The sequence below is a fragment of the Talpa europaea genome, assembly GCF_964194135.1.
Source record: "Talpa europaea genome assembly, chromosome: 1".
Classification (NCBI taxonomy): domain Eukaryota; kingdom Metazoa; phylum Chordata; class Mammalia; order Eulipotyphla; family Talpidae; genus Talpa; species Talpa europaea.
In genome coordinates, this window is record NC_140073.1 from 1,014,965 (window position 1) to 1,030,886 (window position 15,922).

General features: G+C 64.7%; 1 protein-coding gene across 3 annotated transcripts in view; it reads left to right on the plus strand.

Annotated features, from left to right (window-relative positions):
• The window catches only part of KCNQ1 (potassium voltage-gated channel subfamily Q member 1), a gene marked incomplete at both ends in the record, with an annotated part of 173,434 nt that overhangs the window by 60,295 nt on the left and 97,217 nt on the right, over positions 1-15,922 (plus strand). For all 3 annotated transcript variants that reach the window (XM_084255204.1, XM_084255205.1, XM_084255206.1), the window contains one exon: positions 10,498-10,618. In XM_084255204.1, the coding sequence (XP_084111330.1) occupies positions 10,498-10,618 (121 nt within the window). The remainder of the gene's footprint in view (positions 1-10,497; positions 10,619-15,922) is intronic.

The window sequence follows — 15,922 nt, forward strand, 5'->3', positions numbered from 1 at the left end:
GGGGTTTTCTCCATGAAGGGCCATGTCGTCTGTAATAGTGGTCGTTTTCTCTATTCCTTTGCCATTTTGATACTTTTTATTTGCCTAGTTGGGGCTTAAACTTCGAGAACACTGTGGAGAATCCGCGGTGAAAGTGAGCATCCTCGTGCTCCTGGTCCCCTCACCCCCGAAGCTCACTCTCCCGCCCCCGAGGGCGACGGTGGTGGTTTGCATCCGCGCGCGCTGCATCTTGAGGCCTCCCTCCCTGCTTTCCTGAGCATGTTTCTCCCGGCAGGTTGGATTGTGTCGGGTTTCTTTTCTGTGTCAAGTGAGATGATTCTGTGACTGTGCGTTGCACTGGTTTTCCGTACCTGACCCTTCCATCCCCAAGAAGAGGGCACTTGGTCCCGTGTAGACGCCTGTGAACACGCTGCTGGGTCGGGCTGACTGGTGTCCTGTCGGGACAGTGGTCGTGGGTGTCTGTTTTGTGGCTTATTCGTCTGTCTTTGGTGTCGGGGTGGTGCGACCTCACAGAAAGCATTGCCAGCGCCCCCCTCCTGCTTTTGTTGGGGTCTGTGACGGGCTGGTGTGCATCCTTTACAGGCCTCGTGTATGTCACCAATGAAATCATCCGCTCCTGAGCTGCTCCTCATTCGATGTCTGCGAACTAGCTCAGGCATTTAACTGGTTGTAAGTTGTGTTCAGAATTTCCATTTCTTCTTCAGCCTGTGTTTTATCATCTGCGTGTTAAGGCTTTAACCACGTCCTCTAGGGTATGCTGATGTACAATTGTTCGTTTCTTGTAATTCTTTTGATTTCTGTAAGGTTGATGGTAATGTCCACACTGTCCTTGATGATGTCATTGACTCGCAAGTCGTCTAATTTGTCTCCATTCCAGCTAAAGACTTACTGATTTTTGTTGATCTTTTAAAAAATAACCCACTTTCGGTTTAGTGGATTCTATTGTTCTGGTCTCCTTCGTTTCTCTCTAGTTCCATATTTTGCTATTTCCTTCTTTTCGGTTTAGTTTGATTTTTTTTCTAGTTTCCTTCGTAACATAGCAACTTCCCACTGTAACTGCCCCCCGCGCCCTACTTTCTCTGCACCCCATCTGCTTTGGTATGTTGTGTTTTCATTTTCATTTGTCTGTATTTTCTAGTTTCCCTCGTGATGTCTTCTTTTATCGATTTGTTTGTAAAGGCGGGTGATTTAATGTCCACATACGCGTTCATTTTCTAGGTTTCCTTCTATTACTGATTTCTTGCCTCTTTCTTGCCGCTTGGTTAGAGATGACACTGAAATACCCTGTGAGCGAGCGTGACAGCGTTCGTAGAGTATTCCCAGGGCACTCGACAGTGTCCTGCAGCTGCTGGGTCTAGGGTCCTTGTGTGTTCGTTAGGTCTAGATGGTTTATAGCGTTTTTCGGGTCTCCTGTGTCCTGGCAATGTCCTGTTTGGTTCTCTGTCCATTATCCAGTGTACAGTATTGAGCCTACAGCGATTATTGTAGAACCATTGATTCCTCCCGTTGTCGATGCCTGGATCCTGTGCTTTGGGGCTCTGTTTTATAATGTCGTAACCGTTACATCTTTTTTGATGAACTGGTTTAAAACCTTTTTTTGTTTTCTGTATTGGTAGCTATAGTCGCTCCAATTCTCTGTTGGTTACTGTTGGTTCGGAATATCATTTCTCATCCTTTGCTTTCAATGTCTCTGTGACTTGGGGAATCTAAAGTGATTCTCTTGTGGACAGGGTGGGACGGGTTATTTTTCAAAATCCATCCTGCCAATCTGTCTTTTGTTTGGAGAATTTAATCCATTTATATTTACAGTAATTCCTGATAAAGATGTGCTTTGGCCATTCTGATTTCTGTAGATTTTCTGTCCTTTTTGGTCCTCATTTTCCCTTCGCTGCCTTGTTTTGTGTTTAACTGAGTTCTGGGCCAGTGATTTTTTCTTCAGTTCCTTTGTATATTTTTTACCATGGAGGTTACATTTAATATCTTAAACTTAGGCCAAATTTGCTTCAACTGTATGCAGAAGTCAGCTCCACCCCTCGCGTTATCATCACAGATCATATTTCCATACATTGTACTCCCGTCGCAGAGCGGTGTCATCGCTGCTTTATGCATCTGTCTTTTGAGTCGTATTGGAAAGAAAAGTCAAACTGAAGACACCACCACTACCTTTATGCCTACGTTCCGGGGACTCGCTTCCTCAGATGCTCTGGGTCGCTCTCCAGAGCTCGTTCCCGTCACCCTGGGGTGCTCTTAGCGGTGCCCATGGGGCAGGCTCGCTAGCAACGAACCTCTCGGCTGCTGTTTAAATGGGAGAGCCTTCATCTGTCCATCATTGTTGAAAGATATTTTGCTAGATGTGGAATTCTAGACCCGCTGCCCCCCGCTCCCTTCTGGCCTCCGAGCTTTCTGCCGAGAAACGTGTTCATCTTCTCAAATGCCCCTGACGTGGCGAGCGACTCCTCCCTCCTTTTTTAGTTCCGTCTTTGTCTCAGCAACACGACTGCCACGTGGCTCTGGAAGTTCACTGAGCCTCTGACAGCTTCGCATCCCTCTTTCATCAAATTGGGAGAATGTTGGGTGTTATTTCTCCACATAAGCTCCTGCACCCCTCCCGCTTGCCGCTCCCCTCGGCAGCCCCATGGGGCCTGTGTGGGGCTGCCTGTTGGTGCCCCGGGCCCCAGGGGGCTGCTCTTCCTTTTGCTCCTACTCCTCAGACTGAGACTTCAGTTGCCCCAACTTCAAGTCCACTTGAAGATTCTTTCTTCTGTGGTTCTGACGCGCCAGTGGGGCCTCCAGTAGTCAGTGCTTCCACGTTCAGCCCGAGTTCATTCAATTCCTGTTTCTGACGCCAACCCGCTGGCGTCTCCTCCTGTCGTACCTCACGTTCCTGGTCACCTTTTGCTCTTTGGGCGTATTTGAGACAGTTGGTTAGCTCAGGCTAAGGAGCTGACATACGGAAAATGTGTTTTGTCACTTACGATAATAGACGCAGGCCAAAGTGTATGTGTGACTTTCACAAAGATGCGTGCACCTGCGTGCACAGCGGCCCACGCACAGCAGCCCAGCGTGTGGGTGCCCGAACACCCTGTGCAGGCGCTGGGCAGCGAAGGTGTGGTCTGGACCTGGCTCAATGCACTGCTTGTCAGCTATGTAAAAAGATGCTATTGCTTTTTGGGTCAATGTAGATGGAACTTGAGGTGATTCTAAGCAAAATAAGTTTGAAAGTGAGACAGTCACCAGATAATTTCAGTCATGTGGAAAATAAATAAAGCACACGGACACAAAACACAACAGAAATAACTTAGACTCAGGAAAATATGGTGGGTGCCGGGGGCAGGAAGGGTGTTTGATAATGTGGGTGGCTCTGAACTGACCCGGCGCGGGGGTGTAGACGCAGGCCTGCAGGTCGACCCTTGAACCCTGTGCGGTGCTGGAAGCCAGTGGTTCATCGACGGCCTTTTATAGAAAGATCTAAGTGTACATGGAGTGAACTCGGCATCCTCCTGAGGAAGCTTCTGGGTCTCCTGTGTGGACGGGCCTGCTGTGCTGTCTCTCTACACGCCTGCGGCTTTTTACTGAGAGCCGGGCCTGGCGCCCTGTCCAGCGCCCCGCATCACACCTCCCTCCCGGGCTTTCCCGGCAGTGACCATGGCTGAGGCCTTGGTGTCTTCGCTGCGGCTGAGACGTGCCTGCGTGGTTCGAGGGCCCTGCTCCCCTAGCTTGGTTCGTGGTATTTTCACCAAGTTTCCCTTGAGAGCCAGGGGCCTGAGCAGGAGGGGGGAAGGGCGAGGAAGCCCGGCCTCTGGGCTCTCTGGCTGGGGCCTCGCGGTGGCCTCCCCCTGGGCTGGCCTGCCTCTGCGACCGATGCTTGTGCCCCGAGGGAAGGAGCCTTGAGGGGACACAGACCACTCGTGGGGATGCCCACCCAGGACCGGCGGGGCCACACAGGGCCGGCGTTCCCCTTCAGGACCCCGAGCTGGGCGGGCAGTGCCGGTGTTCATGGGCTGCTGTGCCCCGACAGCCTCCTGGGCTCACCCGCTCTCTTGGCTCCCTGGACAGGGCTGGGTCCTCCTCGGCCCGTGGGGTCTGCTGCCCCACGGTGACCTGGGGCTGCGGGGCACAGCTGTCTCTGCACTTTGGGCTTTTATGCTTTCGGGGGAGGAGCAGGTGAGGACTGGAAGGGGGACAGGGGTGCCCGACTCACCCTCCAGAGGCCACAGGCTCTTACGGCGCCTTTTCCTAAGTGGCACGAAGCTGTGGGGGCACATGGCACCCGCTTTCTCGATGGCCCACAGCTGCCTGAGCCCTCAGCCTCTGTCCTGCCTCCTTTCTGCTGCCCTTCACCCAGCACCCACGGGAGCTCCTGAAATGTAAATGCTCGGACCACTTCCCCTGCCCGGCTGGGGCCGCACCAGGCAGGCCTGGCCGCTGAGGAGTCGGGCGGACGGCGGGTTGTGGGCCGAGCCTCCTGGGGCCCCCCGGAGCTGGCGCGGGAGTACTGGAGGGCGTTCATCCTGCAGGGCTGAGGGACGCCCCTTGGGGTCGGCTCTGCGTCACCTCTGGCCAGGTGACCGCGGTCCGAGGTGGTCAGGGAGCCCCGGCGGCCTGTGCTAGCAGGGAACGTGAGTGCCGCGGGGTTGTGGGTGGGGCCGGCTGCCCAGTCCTTGCCAACTGGGCGCTGCGTTCTCTGCCTCCGCAGCCAGCGGTGCCCGCCCCGCACCTTGCTCCAGGGGACAGGCCTTTGCCGAGGATGCACATCTCGTGCCACATCCCCTCTCGCCACGGAGGGCTGACCAGCCGGGCTCCCGGGTGACCGCCCGAGGGTCACACTGGAGGACAGCTGCCCCCCGGGCCCGGGCTCTCCTGCTGCCTCCCGCCGCCGGCGGGGATGGCGGGGGTGGGGGGGCAGGCTGAGTTGGTCACTCTTGGCGTGGGTTGTTCACGGGACTGTATGGCCCGGGGGTGGCTCTGCTGTGTCCAGGCCCCGCTGGAGGAGCAGCAGGAGCCCCCGCCCAGATCTGGCCGGCGGGCGGCTGGGAAGGGGCCTGTGTTTCTCAAGCCCGCGCCCCCAGGGCCTGGGGCGGACCCGGCAGATGTCTGGGCTCGGTGGCCAGGCCTGGAGCCGGATGCCGAGGCCGAGGCCTGCAACTCATTTCCCCACTGAGCACTCTGCGAACACCTGCGCGCGTTTCCAAGGCTGCTCCTCGCTGATTGCTTTGATTGTTGTGAGAAGTTCAGAACTGGCACGTTTCCGCGGGGCCGTGATGAAGGTGAAAGATTGCTCTTAATTAGATTAAAAACATTTTTTTCTTCCTCTGTAATTTCGCCTTGAAAATCAAGGCCACTTTTTTGTTTTCTTCATCCAGAAACTTTCCTCCCCACCTCTCCAGAGGTTTCTTGGGAATGTCCTGTGAGCTCAGCAATCGGAGAGGCCGGCGCGGAGCCCGGATTCCTGTGAATTAGTGTTTCCTGGGGCTGCTCCGGCTGCCGGGAACCTTCCCCCGAGCGGGGTCTTGGAGGCCCGGCCGGTCACTTCCTGGCCTTGCAGACCCGAGGGGTCGCCCAAGCCGTGTGGGCGGCCGTGCGGCCCTCCTGTTCCCGCGCTGTCCTGGCCAGCCCTGGCCTCTCGCGCCCCGCTCCCGCCCCGGGCCTGCACACTTTCCGTTCCCACTCAGACTTCAGTGCTGAAGCCGTGAGCCCCATTCCTGGGGCCTCGGGGTCCTCTGAGCCTTCGCCCTGAAGCTGTGCAAGGTCCAGTGTCCTCCTCAGGACTTGCCAGGATTCCCCAGGTGGCCATGACCATGCCCCCTCCCTGCGGCGCTCATGTCCAGTCTGTCCTGCTTCTCTGAAGCGGGGCTCAGGCTGGGCATCAGCTCTGGCAGTGGGGCCCCTCCCTGAGCCCCCCAGGTGCAGCAAAGGCTGTGAGAGGAGTTAGGGGCTCACGTGCCCGTGACTTCCCAGGGTATTGCCTTGGCCCAGTTCTTGCCTCCTCCCTGCCCCCATTTGTCACGCAGATTCGCGAAGAACCTCTTGGTGAGAGATGTTGGGGGCCCGACTCAGGGAAACTCAGCACAAAGGGGCAGCCCTGGGTCTGCACATCTGGGCCCAGCTGTCTCAGGCCAGCTGCACCCCAGGGGGACGTGCCCCTGCCTGTTCCCACTCTCCTCTGTGTGCTCTCCTGCCCCCCCTAGGGGGCTTCCTCGGGGGGCATGGTGGCCACCAGCTCAACAAACCCCCCAGAGCAGGCTGCCCCTCTCCGTAGCTACTGCAGAGTTGGGGGCGAGACTGGGGACCCTGACCCAAGGCCCAGCTGTGCTCACACCAGCCTGTGGCTCCGAAGCCCCAGGCCTGCACTGCTGGTCCCCCAGGGATGGCCTGAGTGTGGGGAAGGAGCAGCTTCCCTGGAAGGAAGATTCGAGAAGCTGTTCCCAGCAGCCAAGCCTGGCCGCCTGGCCGGGGAAAACAACAGGTGTCCAGCTCAGCAAGGTATTTCCTCTGCGGCCCGGGGCCAGCTGCAAATAAGCCTCTCACCCCTCTGCTCGCTGCTCCTGGCAGCTGTGGTGGGAATGGCCTCACACTGGCCGCCCGTGTCCCCGACTTCTCGCCTGGGAGTGAGACGCAGGTGGCGCGGCCGAGCTGGCGCGGGGTCTGCGAGTGGGCCGGGCAGCTGGCTGGGCCAGGCCGGGCCTGGCGATGTCACGCAGGGCCTGGCTGCAGCTGTCCGGATGCCTGGGAGGGGGTGCTGGATCTAGGGGGCTTTGGCAAATCCGCCAAGAGGGGGTGGATTTTGGGGGGGGGGCGGGGAAGGGATTTGGACTGGGAAGGCCAGGGGCGGCGGGCTCAGGGAACAGCCTGGTGCGGCCTCAGGGGTGGGCGGGGGCGGGTGGAGGGCAAGGTCCCTGGGCCGGGGACCGGTGCAGACCTGAAGCCCCGGTGCAGGCCAGGGGAGGGGCATCTTGGGGCGAGGCTGGCTCGGCCTTGGGTTACACCTGGGAGCCGGGCAGGACTTTCATCAGTCACTGGGGGAGGGCCCAGGCCCCGCAGACTCCGGGGCAGAGGGCGCTGCGGGCCTGCGGGCGAGTGAGGGCGCCCTGGCCTGCTTGGGGTGGCCCCAGGCGTGACTCTCAGTCTTTCTGAAGGTCGACTGGCTCATCTGGGGACGGGGTCAAAGCTGCCGTCCACCGTGCTGCCGTGACAATGAAGTCGGGTCACTGTTGTGTAGAATGTGGGGACATGGGCTTCGCCTGCTTGTGTTTTGGGGGCGAGACGGCAGGGCCGGGGCTGGGGGAGAGCCAGACGCTGCTGGGGGTGGGCAGGCTGCAGCGCCTGCTGCGGGGGCTCTCGGACACGGACATGCTCTGGTCCAGGGCGAGGGGGTAGGGCCATGGGCTGGAGGTCAGGCTCAGACCAGGGCCCTGCCTGGGGACAGAGGACAGGAAACAGGCCCCAGGGAAAGACGTGACAAGCTCCCACGGTCTGTCCACCCAGGGAGGCCGTCAGCATTTTGAGCCACTTCCTTCCAATCTTTCTTCTGTGCACACGTGTGTGCCTGCATGTGAATGCGTGTGCATATGGATGTGTCTCTGCGTGTGTCTGTGTGTTTAAGAAAATTAAAAATCGCCGTGGCGCGGGCGGCTGCCTGGGCGGGAAGTGCTGCTCTCCGGGGAGAGGGTGAGACTTGGCAGGCGGCCTGGCCAGCTGTGGGAGTCGCCACGCCAGAGGCCGCATTGGCCATCCCAGACCTCCCATTTTCCTAGAAAACAAAATTGTTTTGTTCTGCCCTGAAAACTGAGGCCCAGATTCTGGCCTCGGCAAGACAGAGACAGCCAAGGAATGAAAGAGGCAAAGCCAGGGCTCCTGGGAAAGAGGGAGTCCCTGCCACCGAGGCCGCACCCTCTCCCGGGCCTCCCGGGGCGTCCCGAGGGGCACCCACCCTTCCGTGCGGCCGGTCCTGATGGCAGCTGCGGGCGGCCGGCCGTCTCCCCCGCGTCTCTGCTCAGCCTCTCAGCCCCTCAGAGCCCCGTGGGGGTGACAGGCCGCGGCTTGGGACGGGCCCTGGCCCCACCCGGCCTGAAGGGGGCAGCGTGCCGCCGTGTCTGGGGCGCCCGCCTGGGCTGGCGGAGGCTGCGGTGGGGGTGGGGAGGGGGAGCCGCCTGTCCTGCCTGCCGGCCTTTCTGAGGGATGGGCCCCGGGCCAGGATGGGGGCCGACCCCAGGTCTCGACCTGTGCTGCAGGGCCTCCCTTCTTCTCTGGACAAACAAGCCGTGGGGAGGCCTCTGCCCCCGCTGGGGCCGGTTGTCCCTGGGGTTAACCGGCCAGCACATTCCTGCCCGGCAGGCCCAGCCAGCCCAGGGTCGCGCAGCCAGCTGGGTGCACCTCCTCAGACCCCAACACCGGCCGGGCCTTTCCCGGGTGTGCGGCCCGGCCTGGGGCTCTCGGCACCGCTCTGGAGCGTTTGGAGGCAGCCCCTGCACCGGGCCCGCCCCCACACATGTGGGGTCCGCAGGCAGCCCCCATGAGGGCCTGCGTGTGATGCGGCCATGGCCAGCCTCTCACAGTCAGAACCCCGTGTGCTGTGACGCCGGTCGGCCCGCCGTGGGGTCGCGCCGCTTCCTGCTGCGTCTTCCCTCCCCTGAGAAACGGGGGCTCACGTGTCCATCCCGAGTGTCCGTGCAGTGGCCAGACGGTGCTGGTCACGGCAGCCTGTCTCAGCCAGAGTGTCCGGCCCAGGCAGAGCCGGCCACCATGCCACCCCTCCCCGCCGCTGTGCCGCCCCCACGCCCGAAGTAGGACACACACGCCATGGCCATCGGCCGAGCCGGCTCGGGAAGACAAGCCCCTCCCCAGCTGCTGGCCGCCGTGGGTCTGCACATGTCCCTGAAGTTTGCCTTTTCCAGGCCCCACGGGCAGGAACACGTGACACGCAGCTCCCCTCGCCGGCTGGCCAGAGCGTGAGCACCTGTCCACGCTGCGTGGACACGGCTGTCGCTGGCCACCTGAGGGCCTGGGGCATCGTGCGTGGGGCCTGGGGTGTCGGCTTCAGTGCTCTCGGTGGCGTACCTGGGGGTGCTGGGCCACGTGGTCAGCGCGCGGCTTTGGGGGCAACAGCCTGCCTTCCATGGCTGCCCTGTTGTGGTTCCCGGGTGAGGGCGAGGGCCCGTCGTGTGCCCCCTCGGCAGGCCCAGTCGCCCAGCTCGGCTGCGTCCTGGTGAGGCCGCGGGCCCCCTGCCCAGGCAGGCTGGGACGTAGCCCCTCCATGGGCTCGCCTGTGCCGCCCTCCCAGCCTGCGCCAGGCACAAGACATGCATCCCTGACAGGCACAGGCGTGCGGCTGCCTCGCAGCACCGGGCTGGGCTCCCGCAGAGCCGATTTGTCCAGCCTCGATAGGCCCAAGTCCCGCTTCCCCAGCCAGCCCCAGCTACCGCGCCGCGAGGGCCACAGCCAGACCCGGCCGGCCGGTGCTTCGGGCCGCCCTCTGGCTCGTGGTCTACGTGTTTGCCGTGAGCTGGGGCAGCCTCCGTCTGCGTTTCCATCCTCTGATGCCGGAAGATCTCCCAAGCGTGAGCCATCACGGTAGACGCCAGAACCTACATGCAAAACACACAGGTTCATGCGCTGACGAGACTCACTCGGAGGCGGTTGTGCTACCTCAGGGTGGGAGGCCCGTGTCAGCAGTGAGAGGCAGGCCCGCCGCGTGTGAAGGGAGAACACCCAGCACTTAGGACAAAGCCCAAAGCGCGCCTGGGAGAGGCCTACGCCCCACACGACAGCGTCACACCTTTTTAAAAATCCCTCAGAACCGACGGGATAAAGTGAGCCCAGGAAGAGGAGGGGGCTGCTCCCGGCACCCCAGCCCTAGGCCTCCGGCGTGGCCTCCCGGTACCCCAGGACCCTGCAGTGGCGCCCTGGCCAGCCTGCTCCCGGGGCAGCAGCTGTCTGTGGCAGGAGAGTCCCCTGCTGCGGGGGCAGCCCCCAGCCCCACGGAGGTCCCCGTGGAGACCGTGCTAGTGACGGGGTGGCATGGGGAGCCCCTGGGGCCTCACGCTGCTGACTGGGGAGAGGGGCTGAGGGGAGGCCCTTGAGCGCTTCGCGTGGGCCCACCTCATGAGCACCTGATTCTTTCAAAGCGAAGACTCTGAGAAGGACAGGCAGGACCAGCTGAAAGGCAGGCCTGACCCTGTTCTGGGGTGATGCCGGGCTGAGCAGGGGCCCTGGGGCTCGCCGGCTCCAGGGAGGGGCGGCGTCTGTGTGAGCAGCTGCGGGCCCTTGGGGGCGGCCGTCTCCCGCTCTGCTCTCCACCTGCGTGTCGTGGGTGAGCCGGGGCTGAGGCCCAAAAGGGTCACGGCTTCGGCCGTCCCGGCCCCGGGACCACAGTGCCCACTGACGCCCCCGCCCGAGGCTTCCCCCGCGGTGGGGAGCTCAGGGCGCAGGTCTGTCCCGCGGCCGCTCGGGGCCTTCACCGCCCAGCCCGAGCCTAACGGGTCCCCGCCTTGCCCACAGCAAAGAAGAGCCCCTCGCTGCTGGAGGTGAGCCCGGCCCCCTTCTCGAGAGCCAACAGCTTTGCCGAGGACCTGGACCTGGAGGGGGAGACGCTGCTGACCCCCATCACCCACGTGTCGCAGTGAGTCCCACGCGGCCGGGAGAGGGGAGCGGGCACCTCCCTGCGGCCGGGAGCGTGACCCTGTTTGTTTGGACGTGTGGAGGCAGAGACCAGTGCTCCCCACGTGTGTCTGTGCTCGGGGTGTCTGTGCTCGCGCGCCGTCTGCCAGTGGCCACCGCTGGCCTTGGGCTCCTCAGGTGCAGGAAATGGCTGATTTTCCACGCCTCCCCTTGGGCCCCAGAGGCACAGCTGGCTGGACGCGGCCCCGATCCTCACCGCACGCACGGCCACCGGCCCGGCCCACGTGGTTCGCCGGGACAAGGGTGGGGCAGGGCCTCCCTGCGGGGGTCCCGGGTGGTACGGACGGCACCCTCCACTCCCAAGGCTTGCCCCCCGTCTGCCACGGGGCCGGGGTCTCCGGACTCTGTGGGGCCTGAGGTGGCCTGAACTGGGGCGCCGTTCAGCGTGAGGCCCTACGCCGATGGCTTTGGTGCCACCAGACAGGCTCAGCCCCTGTGACTGAGGCCCTGGGACCGCACGCACCCAGAGGCTGTCCAGGAGGGGCCTCCCTGCCCCCCAATGCTGGGCAGGCTGTGTGTGGGACGTGTCTGCAGCCCTGGGCGGTGGCTGGCAAGCCGGGCGACCCTGCCCTGCTGCTGAAGAGGCCTCCGGCCTGATCAGCGGGCGGGCAGCAGGGGCCCGGCTGGCTGGGGAGCGTGAGGGCTCACTGAAGGCTGAGAGTCTCGGGCAGCGTCGGGGCTGCAAGCCCCCCAGGTGGTCAGATCGGGGTGCTCTGCAGCTGGCATTGCGGGACACAGAGGTGGCAGTGCCTGCTGAGCGCGAGGCAGCCGAGTGCGGTCGGGAACCCAGCCCCGGGCAGGTCGGCACTGCGCGGTGTCCCCAGCCTGCCCCCGCCGCTCTCCCCTCCCAGCCAGGGCCTGTGCGGCCACCCTGTGGGCCCTGAGGCCTGCGAGACCCCACAGGGAGGCCCAGACAGGGGTGGGGAGAGTGGCCGAGGGGCCCGCTGCCTCCTCGGGGGCTGCGCATCCTGAGAGCTGCCCACACCGTGGGCTTCCGTAGGCCGGAGGCTGCCATCATGGACACTCATCCTCGCACTCCCTCAGGAGGAGAATGTCGGGCTGTGGCCTGGTGCATGCAGAGAGGCCCCTCGGCCCCGCTCCCACTTGACCAGGGCTGGCTGGAGACTCGCCCCTGGGGGGGCTGCCCAGTGCGGGGTTCTGCGGGGCTCATGGGGACCGGGCAGGGGACTGGCGGTCTGGTCGGGGCCAGAACCGGCGGGGGCTGGGCGGCCTTGTCCCACGGGCTGGGGTGCCGGCCGGGGGCGGGGGGCCCAGGGTGTGTGCGTGGCGCTCGCGGCCCCGAGTGTGAGCCCTCGGGGTGTGCCGGGGTCCCGAGGGGCAGGGCGGGTGGGAGCAGCGTGCAAGAACAGATCCATTTTTCTTCTGCATTTTACTGATGTTAAATGTATTACCACGTTGGGCTAGTTCCAGAATTCAAATTAAAAGCATAAATAAAGACACATTTTGTTTCCATCTCAAGCTCTCCCCGCCCGCAGGGCCCCAGGGAGGTGAGGTCACCGCAGCCGTGATTACGGGAAGGTCCCCGGGCTGGGGCGCAGCTCCTCTTTCCGGGGCCTGCTGGCCGTCGGAGGGGTGAGGGTGGGGTCGATGCAAACCGGCAGTCGTGGCTGAGGGGGGGCAGCGGCCGCCCCCATGCAGCGTGGCCCCCAGCTCCGGGGGCCAGAGGGGGACCATGAAACTCAGGCTGCCTGTACCGGGGGGCCTCACCACTTTGCCATGGGGCTCCAGGGGCAAACGCAGCGGGGAGATTGGGCATCGGGCAGAGTCGGGGGCCAGGGCAGGAGCCCCCTGCCCAGAGAAGCCAGGGAGAGTCCTGGGTTCCTGACCCGCCCGTCGCCCCGTGCCCCTCAGGGTCACCGGCAGGACAGTGGGCAGGGGCCGCCGCGTGAGCGTCCCCACCCTGGCACATGGCTCCCCACTGCATGCGCCTGTCACTCGACTTTGCTCTCTGGCACCCCAGGACGCCCCAGTGGAAAGGCCCGGAGGACGGCACCCCCCGCTGTGGGCTGGCCGCGGTGGAGGGGCTGGGGCACCCCGCGGGCGGCTGGCACGCAGGGCGGGGGCAGTGTCCGTGGGGCCCGGCGGCTGGGGAGCCTTCTCCCGGCGGCCATTTCTGTCCGTCCCCCGAGCTGTGGCGCGGGGCCTCCCGGCGGGCTCGCCAAGATGAGCGCGAGGCCCTGCCGCCCTGCCCCGGCCGCCTGCGGGGCCCTGCCGCCCTGCTGTCCCGGCATCCGGGGGAGGCCGGCCCCCTCCCGGGGAGCGCGGGCGGCGGCGGGGCACCCCTGTGAGCCCGCTCCCAGCCCCCGCCTGACAGCGCAGGTCCCTGAGCAAAACCAGCCCCGTGCACGCTAATTAGAGTTTCCATGTCTCCGACTTTCTCCTGGACCCTGCAAAATCTCACGCCAAGACATTCGTGTTTCTCCTCCAGCGAGGCCGCTGTGGCCTGGCTTCCATCCACATCACTACTAATGTCTCCTGAATTCTGCGTCTGTCAGCGAGGCCGGGGCCAGCGCTGCGCCTTCTGGAAACGGGGGCAAATGTCACAGGCGCGGCCTCGAATCTGGGCCGTGGGCTGGGGGGGTGGGGAGAGGGGCGCCCCCTCCAGCAGGGCTGGCTCTGCCCGGCGTTCTGGAGACCCCGGGGCCCTCTGGGGCTGCTCCCAGGGACCCCGTGGGGGAAGCAGAGAGGCCAGTACCCCGGGGACAGGGTGGGCTGGCCAGGACGCGGGAGACCAGCGCCCGGTGGCCCCAGAGCCCAGCCCACCTCTGTCTGCACGGGGTGCCGGGGGGTGGGGGGGCTGCTCGAGGCGCAGGAGTCCCAGGCCCTGTCAGGGCCTCCCCGCCCCGCCAGCTCAAACCCGTCTCTGAAATGCACGGGGGATTAAATGTTCTCCTAATTAAATTAAAAGCGAGGCAGAGTGGCTCGGTGGGAAAGAGACGCGACTGGGAATCGGATGCCTTCAGCGGGGCTCCCGGCCCAGCTGCCAGCCAGCCCCCCAGAGGCCCCCTGCCTCTGGGACCCCCTCTTCCTCCAGCTGAGCCCGTGAGGACGCAGACAGCTTGCTGGGGCGGTGGAGGGGGGTGGGGTGCGGGCGATGCCCGGCCCTGGGTTCCCCGGCCCGGCCCCACGGGGCCGCCCGGTTGGAGGGGCAAGCCCTGGCCGTGGCACAGAGGCTGTCCCAGAGGGCGCGGCTGCTGCGGAGACATTCCAGGCGGCCACGGGGCGTACAGCCCCCCAGTGCTCTGTCTGAACTGGGACAGGCTGAGCCCTGCGTGAGGCCCGAGGCCCACGTCCTCTGGGGGCAGGCCCCCTGCGCGCGGCGCCGGCTCTAAAGGCCTCCCGTGAGGGGCCCGGGCAGGCCGCGCTCGGTGGGAGGCCAGGGCACATGTGAACTCGAAGGCGGCCCGCGCCCTCCAGCACCCGCTGTCCGCCGCACCCGGGGCCTGGGAGCACCACCGCCGCTGCTGCCTGTGGGTCGCGTGGTCCTGGTATCTCTGCCGCCTGCTGGGGGCAGCCGAGGCGGAGCCCACGTGCTGACCGCGGCGGCCTCGGGCAGGTCCGCACAGCACAAGGTCCCCGTTTTCTATGATCCAGGGAGCCGGACGCGTCCTCTCTGGATACGCTACTGGTGTCGGGTCAGGCGCTCCGGCGACCCTGAGGTCACACAGCGTCCTGGCTCTTCCTCGGCTTCTCGGCCCGCCTTTCAGGGGTCTGCAGCCCACGCGGCCGGGGTCGAGGCACCTTCTCAGCACCCAGCTGCGTGCAGAGACCCCGCACCCTGTTCGGGAAGAGGGCCTCCCCAGCCCGCCAGGCCGCGCCCACCACTGCGCCTGGGCGTCCTCTTGGCCATCGCTGAGGGGGGACAGAGCACAGGCCGGATGGCAGGGGCGGTGCCGACCCATCTCCCTCCGCTCACACGCCGCTCCCCGAGGCCCCCTGCAGATGGGGCACCCCCACCCAGGGTCCTCGGGGCGTCCCATAGCTCAAGCCTGGGGTTTCTGGGCAAGCGCCACCGCAGGAGATCCCAGCTCGCCTGGGGGTGCTGTCTACAGGGTGTGGACAGGTCCTCTCTGAGCCTCAGTGACCCTAGGCCCTGGGGCCGGGGTGTGAGGTGGGAAACACCCGTGGGTATGGGGGACAGAGGAGAGACCAGTGGTCTGGTCTGCTGGCCATGCAGGTGCAGGCCCAGGGACCGGGCAGTGGGGCAGCCGTGGCAGCCAGCTGTCTGCCAGTGGATGAGCACTGACGTGTCCCGTCCACTAGCTGGTGCCCACCTCGCCTGTGACGTTTGCCTCCCAAGGGTGCTGGGCCTGTGGGCATGAGAGGCCCCAGGCAGGGGTGGGGGGGGCTCGGGGCAGCAGCCCCAGGCCCTGCAGGGGGAGCACCAAGAGGCCTGTCCTGCAGGCGGCCTCTGGTGTGCCGGGCGGGAGCGCAGGCCGCGGGGGAGCCCAGCCCCAAAGACCCCCCGGCGATTTCCAGCCGCTTCGGCCCTGGGGTGCACCCCCCGTCTGTACTTGCTGGCTGCCCCGGGAGGGCCTGGACAGGGTCCCCCGCTGCAAGGGAGGGGCATGGAGGCTGCCGTGCCGGGCCACCCAGCGGGCTCAGGAAGGGAAGGAATGTGACGGGGGCCGGGTGTGGCTGAGGAGCGCGAAGCCAGTTGTGGGTTTTTCTTGGGCCCGGCGAGATGTGAGCAGAGGTGGGGGCCCCTCTGGCTCAGCCCCTGCCACACACACTAGGGCCTTTCTTCAGCGTGCGGCTGCGGGCCTGGCGGCCAAGGACACTCTGGAAACCTGGATTCCACTCGCCGAGGCAGACGGCGGCTTCCTGCCGGGAAGGTGTGTGTGCACGGTCACTCGGCCGCACGGGCCCCCCGGGCCAGGCCAGGCCTGCGTGGGCTGCTCGGACAGGCGGGCTTGGCCCTGCCGGCCACGCCAGCACGCCCCTGAGCGTGAAAGCCAGCACTGCTCCTGGAAGAGCTCACAAGGTCTGCTCAGACCTCTCCTCGATCCCCTCCTTCTGAAGTTCACTCGTTAAAGGGGCGCGATCGCGCCTGGTGCCAGGCCGGCTTCCTGGAGCCCGGCCGCTGTGGCCCGGCCCGGCCGCCGCCCCGGCTGTAAAAGCGCTCGCCGGGCACCTCGGCTGCTGCGGGGCTGAAAAGCCCTTTGTGTGGCTCCGCCGCAGGCGTTCCAGCCTCCTCCTGGGCTCCCCGCGGCTTCGCCTCGCT